The sequence below is a fragment of the Sturnira hondurensis genome, unplaced genomic scaffold (assembly GCF_014824575.4).
Source record: "Sturnira hondurensis isolate 20B ecotype Veracruz unplaced genomic scaffold, ASM1482457v3 Scaffold0014615, whole genome shotgun sequence".
Lineage (NCBI taxonomy): Eukaryota > Metazoa > Chordata > Mammalia > Chiroptera > Phyllostomidae > Sturnira > Sturnira hondurensis.
Window position 1 is genome coordinate 229193 of NW_028087246.1, and position 10873 is coordinate 240065.

At 50.9% G+C, this 10873-nt stretch overlaps 1 protein-coding gene across 4 annotated transcripts in view; it reads right to left on the minus strand.

Moving 5' to 3' along the window:
- The window catches only part of ATG16L1 (autophagy related 16 like 1), a 35660-nt gene that overhangs the window by 18463 nt on the left and 6324 nt on the right, over positions 1 to 10873 (minus strand). For all 4 annotated transcript variants that reach the window (XM_037063487.1, XM_037063486.1, XM_037063485.1 and 1 more), the window contains exons 3-6: positions 8738 to 8843; positions 7727 to 7800; positions 6394 to 6645; positions 3046 to 3111 (exon numbers count right to left, since the gene is read on the minus strand). In XM_037063487.1, the coding sequence (XP_036919382.1) occupies positions 3046 to 3111; positions 6394 to 6645; positions 7727 to 7800; positions 8738 to 8843 (498 nt within the window). The remainder of the gene's footprint in view (positions 1 to 3045; positions 3112 to 6393; positions 6646 to 7726; positions 7801 to 8737; positions 8844 to 10873) is intronic.

Sequence of the window (10873 nt, forward strand, 5' to 3'; positions counted from 1 at the left end):
AGTCTGGGCCAGGGTGCAGAGGGGAACAAAGGCCGGCCTGCAGGAAGGGGTCAAGGCCGGGCTTTTTCTTCTTGGCTCTGGTCTGGGGAGTCACTCGTGTACACACGGGGCGAGAGCAGACCAGCAGAGAGGGCAGGAGTAGCAAACGTGAGCTGAGCCCAGGTGAGCTGAGCCCAGGTAAATGCCCTCAGAGTTGCACAGCCATAGGGACTTCCGCCAAGATGGAGGCACAGGTGGAAACACTGCGCCTTCCCCCACAGCCAAGTTTGAACACAACAAGTTTTGGAGAACTAGGACACACCCAAAGACCAGAACACGGAATTATACGGAAGTCCGACAGCTACGAACCGTTCAACGGGGACGGTAAGAGAGGAGGAGCCAGCAGCAGAGCTGGGTCCAGCAGGACAGACCTAGACGCGCAGGCAGCCCGGAACCAGTCGGGGTGCGGAACAGACTGACCAAGGTCCCACATTTGCGCACACTGACACGGACCACGCAGGCCCCAGGGGACGAACCCAGTGGTGGAGGGCTGACAGTGGTGGCACACTCGCGTGCAGTGGAACGAAACGCGTGGGCCTGGTGACAGTGGTGGCTGCAGTGCCGGTGGGGGTCGCGGCAGCAGGCGGCAGAGGGAAGCCATTGTCCCTCTTTGACCCCGCCCCCACATACAACGTCACAACCCAGCGACTTAGTTGCCCTGCTCTGGTGAAAACCTAGGGCTCCGATCCTGCTACTTAACAGGCACGAACAGCCCAAAGATGGCGCAAGAAGAACTTAAAGTCCCAGAGCCAGTAACTCTAAGCGACCAACAGATTGCCAGCCTCTCAGAAGCCCAATTTAAGACACTGTTTATCAGGATGCTCACAGAATTGGTAGATTACAGTCACAAATTAGAGGAACATATGAAGGCTAAACTAATTGAAATGAAGGGAGATGCACAGGAAACCAATAGCAATGGAAAGGAAACTGGGACTCAAATCAATGGAATGGACCAGAAGGAAGAACGAAACATCCAACCAGAAAGGAATGAAGAAATGAGAATTCAAAAAAATGAGGAGAGGCTTAGGAACCTCCAGGACATCTTTAAACGTTCCAACATCCGGATTATAGGGGTACCAGAAGGGGGAAAGAAACAGCCACGAGTGGAAAACTTATTTGAACAAATAATAAAGGAGAACTTCCCCAGTCTGGCAAAGGAAATAGACTTCCAGGAAATCCAGGAAGCTCAGAGAGTGCCAAAGAAGTTGGACCCAAGAAGGAACACACCAAGGCACATCATAATTACATTAGCCAAGACTAAAATGAAGGAGAGAATCCTAGAAGCAGCAAGGGATAAGGGGACAGTCACCTACAAAGGAGTACCCATCAGACTGTCAGCGGATTTCTCAAAAGAGACCTTACAGGCAAGAAGGGGCTGGAAAGAAGTATTCCAAGTCATGAAATCCAAAGACCTACAGCCAAGATTGCTTTATCCAGCAAAACTTTCATTTAGAATGGAAGGACAGATAAAGTGCTTCTCAGATAAGGTCAAGTTCAAGGAGTTCATCATCACCAAGCCCTTATTATATGAAATGCTAAAGGGACTTATCTAAGAAAAAGAATATGAAAAATATGAACAGTGAAAGGACAGCAAACACACAGTTATTAACAACCACACCTAAAACAAAAGCAAACCAAGAGGACAGCTAGATCAGGAGTGGAACCATAGAAATGAAGAACACATGGAGGGTTAGCAACAGGGGGGTGGGAGGGGGAGAAGGGGGGAGAAGGCACAGAAAATAGCATAGATGGTAGGTAGAAAATAGATAGGGGGGAGGGCGAGAATAGTGGGGGAAATATAGAATCCAAAGAACTTGAGACACGTGGTTATAAACTAAGGGGGGGAGAATGGTGGGGGAGGGAGTGTGTGGGTGGAGGGGATTGAAGGGGGGGAATAGAACAACTGTAATGGTATAATCAATAAAATATATTTTTAAAAAAAGAATTTCACAGCCATAAAGGTACTGGAACTCGGCAAAGGCCCAGGGCCACAAGCAAATACCGGGGTCTGAGAGCCAATTTTCAAACCCCTCAAAGACAGAAGTGTCCTTTCCCCCAGAAACACCTCGCTTAGGGAAGCACGGAGATTAAGAACAGGTCTTGGATGTCAGACCCCCGTCTGCATCCTAGCTCAGCCCCTTTGTGTGCGTTCAACCATCCGAATCGCGTGACGCCTAGTCACCTGTCCATGCTGGCAAACAGGAGGCAAGCAAATGAGGCTTTGTATGCTGTTATTTCTAAATCAAATCTCACTTCCAGGTCAATTATTTATCTACTTCGCAGTTTGGGGAACAGACACGTGAAGTTCCTTTTGCACAACTAAAGTGTGTAGAAGAAATGCACACTCTACACCTAAAGCAAAGGCTCAGTGTAAGGACATTCTTGTTTTCTTATCAATAAAGACCTCTGTCTGGTAGATGGCTACTAATTGAATTTAAACCACTCCCTTCCACCTATATGGAAGCAACTATTAAAAAACTAGATCATAATTCTAATTGTCGGAAGACAATTGATCTAAAAAACTAGATCATAATTCTAATTGTCGGAATATGACATTCTAATGCCATATTCCACACTATATTCCAAAAGAACAGAACACAGCCTGAACCAGAGGCATAAAAATTCAGCCGTTAGAACACCCGCCACCTCAAAACAAAGCTTCGGTTCTCAGGCAGGCAGACCCCCCACCCCACCCCCAGACCAGGAAACGCTCCAACTGCTCCTGCTCCTCTTGTTCCAAGGGACCCCGCCTTCTCTTACGCTTATACGATTTGCCCAAACGTCCACTTAAAGCCACAAAGGAAGAGAGCAGGAGAAGAACCCAGCCCGGCATCGCACTGCCCCAACCCCACTCAGGGCAGAACCTGGTCGGTGCCAACAAGAAAACAGCGAGGCTGTCTTCTGACCATCTATAAAACAGTTTCATAGAAGTTTAAGAACAAACTATTTAAAAGGAGTAAACCATATTAATAAGAGCATAGTTTTGATTCTCGTATCTCTACTTACTGTTCCACTGGTAGAGGTTCCTTTGCTGCTTCTGCGAGCTCTTTTTGCAGCCGGGCTTGCCGCCTCCTATTTAAAAAATAAATAACAAAGCCCACTATTTATGTCTGCTCAGAGACAGCACGGGGCTTTGGCTCTTAATCAACTAGCTCTAAGAACACATCCAAATATTCACTGCATTCAAAGTAACAACTGCCCTAGGCAAAGACACCAAAGTCCCAAACCCACACTGGTAACAGCATTGAAGATCTCACGGAGGACTTCAGAGCAAAGCCTGGAGGAAGGACTGTTATTAGAGAAGGCAGTGAACCAGCGGGGCAGAGGCCAGCCTGATGGCACCGAGGGCTGCACAGGATGGAAAGACGTGTCGAGCGTATGCAGGGTTAGTCTCGGTTTGCTTTCTGCAGCAACAATCTCCCACAAACATATCAGGGGCCTGAAGAATAACGGTTAAGATTTACTTGGAATTTCTTATGCTTGTGCTGGCTCAGTTCTATTATTTTACAGGTATTAACTCGTTCAGTCCTTGTAACCACACCCCAAGGCTGAGTGACAACATTCCCATTTTATGGATGAGGACATGGAGGTACACTGAGTCTCCAGTCACCAGAAGGCACATGACTTCGCTTGTGGGGCTGGCCCCGGAGGTCTCAGCTGTGGTAGGGTTTTAATGCTGCCAGCAGCACTCTCGTGAAAACCGTTCTTGCCCTCCTTCCCAAGTCCCAAATGCAGGCGCTGCCCACTTTCTCACCTGGGCCTCCCTCAGGGGTTCACCCCCGGCCCGGAACTCTAGCACTGCTACTGAGTTCCAGTTGAGAAGTCTGCTACAATTCTTTCTAAGCTTCCAGCAGAAAGAGTAATTCTCGAAATGGGGAAAAGTCCTCCAGGTGACATACCAGAATCTTGGGATGGAACAAGATTATTATAGCTTGAAAAAGTACGTTACAATCTTAATGTTACACCTAGAAGATGAAAAGTTTTACAAGACAAGCGACCTAAAGACCAGTTTAATGAATTTTCCCAGCTGGAACACACGCCCTCAGAGCAGTCTCTGAGGGAAAAGCAGCATTTCGGGGTGCGGCGCGGGGGCCACGTTCCTCCGCAGAGAAGGCCCTGGTCTGCAAGGGGGTCAAGGCAGCCAGCCCTCAAGTCACGGGGGAGGGAAACACCCGGCCTTCTAGAACAGCCGAAAGGGGCGGCTTTCCCACTCCTCCAGCTCTGCAGCAGCTGCGGTGACGGCACATGCCGCAGCCTAGTGAAGGAGGAGGGGCACAACCAGCCGTGTGGACGCTGAGCCAGGTGAACAGAGCTGCTAGAAGGGGAAGGGCAGTAATCTCGCCTGTGTGTGTGTGTGTGGGGGGGGGGGGGGGGCAGGAAGGGAAAGCTTCCTTCTCAGAGAAGGAACTACCTGAGAAATGTAATGAAGAGCCCCCCAGGCCCCACACAGGCAGGCAGATATTGGAGTGTCCATGTGCACACCCCAGGAGAACATGCCAGAGGACCATTTCCATCAGAGGGCCTGCACTGTCCGCCCCGCGCACAGGAGGCTACAGGGCTCCTCCTCAGCAGCCACACGGCCGCACATGGCCCCTCCAGCACGCAGCGCAACGCTCTCGGGCAGCCCTGCAGCCTTCCCTGCCCTCCGGCTGCCTCGGAGCTGCGAGGCCTAGGCCAAGCTATTTCACTCACAGTAAACACCAGGCAGGAAGACTATAAAATATTTTTTCGTAATATGGTAGAAACTGAAAAGAGTTAGAAAATACAGAAAACTAAAAAAGAAAAAAAACCCGCTGTATGAAAATATCACCACTGATTTCTCTCGAGGGACGCGCTGCTTCTACTTACTCCCCACTACGAATGGCGGGCGATCTCCGCACTGGGGAGCCCGTTACCTCCTCAGATAGAAGCCCAACAAGCGGGGACGCCTGTCGGGGTCCCTCCCAGTCACCCCGCTGTCCTCCAGGCTGTACAAATGGGCTGCCCGTCACCACCCTTTCACCAGCCTTCCAACAGCCCTTGCTGCTGGGCTTACTGACCGTGGTCAATCTCGTGACCTGCCTCGGCACCCACCATTCCTTACCGATGCTGTGAAAGACGTCTATTTTATAACAGCTTGTCCTAGCTGTTTATGTTCTTTCATGATAAAAAGTCTAAAAATTTTACCCAGCCCACTCTTTCCTTCCCTATCTTTTAATGTTTAGAAAGTCCTCCAACACTGGATTTAGGAACTTTTCACAAAGTAAACAGCTGGCGGTCCCATTTTCTACTTCCGAAACCTTCAGCCCGCTGAACCTTAGGGTTCAGTACGTTACTTGGTAGGGTTAGTGCTATCATGAAGGCTCTTATTTCCATTCATTGTTTTAGAGTAACTGCAATAACCTCTTCAGAGACTCAACTACATGGGGTCTAAAACCCCGTGTTCTCACCCCTGGTGAAGTCGCACCGTCAGTTTCTCAGATGACTCTTTCCCGGGTTTCTCCCGGATCACCACGGCCACCCCCCGCCCCGCCCACCTGCTCTGTGTTTGGCCTCCTCTCCGGCTGCATGGCCAAAACTCCTCTCGGGGTCCAGCAGGGGCCCCTTCTTCTCTTCCTGGTTTGGATGGGGATGCACGCAGGGTGACGGGCCTTGGTCACACGCAGGGGGGCTCTCTGGGGGATTTTCACATATGCCCCTGAAGGGACTAACTCTCACTGCCTCTGTTACACACACTATCAGCTGTTTTTATTAAAACTTTTGGTTCCCAGTTTAAGGGGTTTTTTTCAGGATGGGAAAGTTAATCTGAGCAGATGGCCATTTCAGGATCTAGTAAAGCGGTCACATCGTTTATTCTCTAACAAGATACATTTAAGTGCTTTCCCAATAAATCATCTCTTAATTCCTGGGATAAATCCTAGCAGAACTGCACTGGATTTTTAAAAAAGTGTACCAATGACTTTAACTTAGGAGTTTTACACCTATGTTCATGTTTTGTACGTTAGCAAAATCAGATTTTTTGGTATGGGCCTAAATAGTTTCACAAAACTTGGAGGGATTTCAATCTTTCTGTAATTCTGGTTTAGTATTTATATTACTCAAAAATTAGCTTTTCTCTTCAAAACGCTGAAAGAATTCACCAGCAAGATCAGCACGGGCCAAAGCCCTTTGGAGAGATGATCCTTTGCTAGCCGCCGAAGTGCTCTTGTAAGTGCAAACCTCTCTAAGCCCACCCTGCCACTTCTACTTTCGTTGGTGTTCTCTGGCATTCCCCCCTGCCCCCGTGGCTGGAGCTGCCAGATCTGCTTCCTTGTTTCCAAAGGCCCAGGTGCAGCTGCACAAAACCAGGAGCCCACGCACAGATTCACTTCCCACCTCGAATCCTTCTCATTCTCCGCGTTCAGGCGGTTGGCCTCCTGGGCTTTCTCGGCCATCCACCTGGTGACCAGCTCCTGGTTCTCCTCCGACGTCCTCCTCAGCTTCTCCTCCAGGGCAGTGAACGTGATCTGCAGGGCGTCATACTCGTCCTTCAGGGTCTGGTTGGCCCTCTCCAGGTCCTGCAGCTTACTGCGCAGCTCCTGGCACTCCGTCTCCAGGTCAGAGATCGTCTGCAAGCACTCTGCGATTCTGAAAGCAGACACCCAGGGGAGGGATGGTGCCACGCAGGAGCCCTGCGCCCGGGCGGTACTAGCTCAGGCACCTCAGCCAACACAGCAGGTACCGTGCAGGAGACTGCATCTTTTTTTTTTTTTTTTAAATCTTCAGAGGGGAAGGGAAGGAGAGAGGAAGAGAAACATCAATGTATGGTTGCTTCCCGTGCATCCCCTGCTGGGAACTGGCCCCTGCCGGGAACTGGCCTGCAACCCAAGCATGTGCCCTGACTGGGAATCGAACCTCGATCCTCTGGTTCACAGGCCCGTGCTCAATCCACTGAGCTATACCAGCCAGGGTGCAGAAGACTGCATCTTTATCATCCCTCCCTCAGCTTAGCCCAGCCCCAACCACTGGGGCACCCCATTAGCAGAGGAAGCACCTGCGCTCAAACTCATCCAGACTCTGAAGGACTATTAGGGCACCTTTCAGAAAAGCAGGGTTTGAAGGAGAGGGAGCCTCTGCTTAACCTGAGTGATCAATGGAGGCTTAAGCTGGAAAGCCCACATACTCCACCAGCTCTGTCATCCACGGAGCAAGAATGCCTGAGAAGGTTCTCCACCTTTCTAGGCCTCTAGCCACCCCTCTCTGCATATTAAGGAAAATGGCACAGATGAAACTAAGGCTTGCATCCCTGTTTATCTCGTCTGCCAGGCTTCTCCCGCATGGAGAATAATCCTGCCCGCAAACTCATCTCTGCTCTCGAGGGCCACACACTCACTATCCTGGCCCCATCTCCACCACAGCAGACACCAGCTGCCATACCCAGTGGCCATGGGGAGAAACACAAATGCCGCAGGGACACCTGCAAGGGCCAGAGGTTCTCCCGAGGAGTATGCCGGGAACCTGCAAGACTGAGGGGACTGTCCCTGCCTCCCCTGACCCCGTCCCCAGCAGGTGGAAAAAGACCCCTGGCTCTGCATGCACTGAACGGCACTCCTGGTGAGTCTAACACGGCTGCCACCTGTCAGCACCTGCCACCGGCCCTGCCCACAGGGTACAGACACAGGGGCGCGATCCCACGACCAGTCCCGAGGGAGGTGCTGTCTCTACTCACTTTGCTTCATTCACCTGCATCTCCCTGTCCTTCTGCTGCATCTGGTTATTCAGGTCGATCACCAACTGTGCTAACTGTGGGGAGGAAGAACACTCTCATGAACACGGATGTCAGGGCCTCGGCTGGAAACTAGGAACAGTGAGCTGTTTCCTTTTTAGAGGAGAAAGGGGGTCTGTGGGGTTGGCCCACAGCAGGATGAAACAAGCTGAGCAGCCGAGAGGAGTCCAAGAGCCCGTGGGGAGGTTGGAGGGCACACGTGTGCCCCTGTGGACAGCAGGCTCGGCGGACAAGAAGGGGTCCAGGTGACCACCAGGCTCCTGCGGAGGACATCTGCCTACCCCTTGATCCTGGCTACCTTTTTGCACTCTTTTGCTGATAAAATAATCAATTCAGGTGATCTGTAAATTGTATTTTTTCATAATTTGCTAGCATAACACCACTCAGGGTCAACAGAGCCCAGGATTTGATTCTTTCTGAAATTTCAGGATTCACTCTCAAAAGTTTTTAACAAAACTAATTTCTTTATTGAGGTAACATTGGTTTATAACGTTACAGAAGTTTCAGGTGTGTGACCTTGTATGTAATTCAACATCTGGGTCTACCACACCAAAAGCCTAGTTCCCACCCATCACCACACAAGTGACCCCTTCACCCGATTCGCCCTCTTCCCGGCCCCTCCTCTGGCAGCCGCCCACCCGTCACGCGCCTCTGCCTCTGCAAGTTCTCTCAAAAGCCTCGGGAAGGTACTAGGAGACCTTCAGAGGACCAATCAGAAAGCTTTTCTTTCAGCTGCCTCGGGGCCTGATGCCCGGGCTGCGATCTCATGGCTCCCCCCCCCACTGATGGAGGCAAAGGCCTCATACCTTTCCCACTGTTTCATTCCCAAGGACAGAGCTGGTAATGCCACATGTAGCCAGGGCGGCTGCCCGCCTGCCTGCCCCCCCCGCCCGCCCTCCCCACCACAAGATCCACGCAGAGCAGAAGACAGGGGAGGAAAGCAGCCCCCCTCACCTCCCCACGCTTCTTGTGCAGCTCAGTCAGTTCTTCCTGGTGTTTCATCCTCAGCTGGGCCATTTCCTGGAGCTGGCCGTCATTCCACGCACCGTCATGCCCAGGACTGACTCCCCGAACCAGGCAGATGAAGAGAACGTGCAAAAAAGAAAGGGGGGAAAAATCAGACCCCAAGCCCCCTCAATCAGACAGTTGAACAATCAACTCCAGAACTTCAACCCTGAACACGACAACACAGACGCTAGCGTCTCTAGGAGACTGTAGCGACAAGCCACTGTAAACCTTACATAGAAAGAAAGGAGACCAGCTACGGCCCCGACCACCAGGTGTGTCGGGAACGAAGGTTAGGTAACTCTGGGGGAGACAAGTGGGCTGCTCTTGGGTCCAGCACATGAGGGCCAGCGCTGTGCTGGGCATGGCTCCCAGGGCAAGGCACACAGAGCTCCGTGCTCCTGCAGCTGACAGTTGGCTGAGGGCAGAGACAACACACAGTCCCACGAAGGCAGGTGGTCAGATGTGCTGAGAAACTAAGCCGGAACAGAGGGGAACAGAGCAACAGGCGTCCTGTCTATGGGTCTACAACCCTGTACCCTGAATGCACCCGACCTCATTTGATCTTGGAAGCTAAGTAAGGTTGGGCCTGGTTAGTGCCTGGATAGGAGACAGAGCGACAGGGGTCCTGTTCTATACAGGGCAGCTAAAGAAGGCTTCTCTGAGGTCGCTGTGCACGATCAGAGACTGGAAAGAAATGCCCAGGAAGCCTACTTAAAAAACTACTGGAATCCACTCTTTCCAGGCTGAAGAATTTAATTTTAATCTTTTTAGTAAGCAAAGGGATTAAAATACTCAAAAGGGAAGTCAACTGCTATAAGTAAAGCTTTTAAAAGAGTTTTTAAAATTTCATTAAATTTGCCCTGGCTGGTATGGCTCAGTGTACTGAGTGCCAGCCTGTCAGGGCGCATGCCTGGGTTGCAGGGATGGGACCCCGGTGGGGGGCACACAGGAGGCAACCACATGTTGATGTTCTCTCCCTCTCTTTCTCCCTCCCTTCCCCTCTGTCTAAAAATAAATAAATTCTTTACAATTTTTTCATTAAATGTATTGGGGTGATACTCGTTAAAAAAAACGTTTCAAGTATACAATTCTATTAAGTATCATTAGGACAAGACAGGCAGGATTTAAGGAGATAGGAAGAAGGAAACTTAAATGGCGTCCGTCACTTGTGCTAAAAGGCCATAATCGCAAACCAAGATTTAACACCTGATCAAGGTGCAGTTTCAACCTCTTCCAGATTAATCAAACCACCCAGAAGTTCTGGTTAACGCCTAAAAGGGAATCCGCCACAGGGGCCTCCCCATGTCCTCCCTCCCCAAAGAAAGAGACAATCTGCCAGACAGAAACTCTGGGCAGGGGCAAGAACCCTTTCCTTTCTGTTGTTAGTACAGCCCTGGCCCCACCCTTCTCCCTAGAAAACCTCCCAGTTTGGACAACTCCCTGAAGGGCCCTTCTAGTCACTAGATAGGCTGCTCCGGATTCACAAATTAGATCTTACTATGTCCAATTAGATCTTCGAATCTGCTCAGCTGAATTTTTCTTAACAAACCCATCAGGCAGCCATCCTCCGTGCACACACTCATCACACTAGCAAGCACAGCTTGGAGAGGCCCGCCCTCCTACCCTCAGCTGTCTCTGCACCTGTCCCGCCAGGCCAGTACCACCATCACCGGGGGCAGAGGCCTGTGGCCACAGTGCAGGAAGGAAAGCACAGTGAACAAATGAAAGGGGGATGTGCAGGGGAGGGGGGTGACGCAGCAGCAAAATAAGTGTAAACCAAGGGACAGATGCACAGGGGAGAGATCTGAATGTACACGGGGAGGTGTGGGACCCCCAGGGAAAAAGGAGCCCCAGACAACATGTGGAAAATAATAGGAGAGGACTTCCGCCAAGATGGAGGCATAGGTGGAAACACTGTGCCTTCTCCCACAACCAAGTTTGAATAAAACAAAGGTTTGGAGAAACAAAGACACAACCAAAGGACAGAAAATTGAATTATACGGAAGTCCGACTACATCTAACCGTTCAACGGTAAGAGGGGCGGAGCCAGCAGCGAGCAGGGTCGGGCAGGACAGGGCCCCC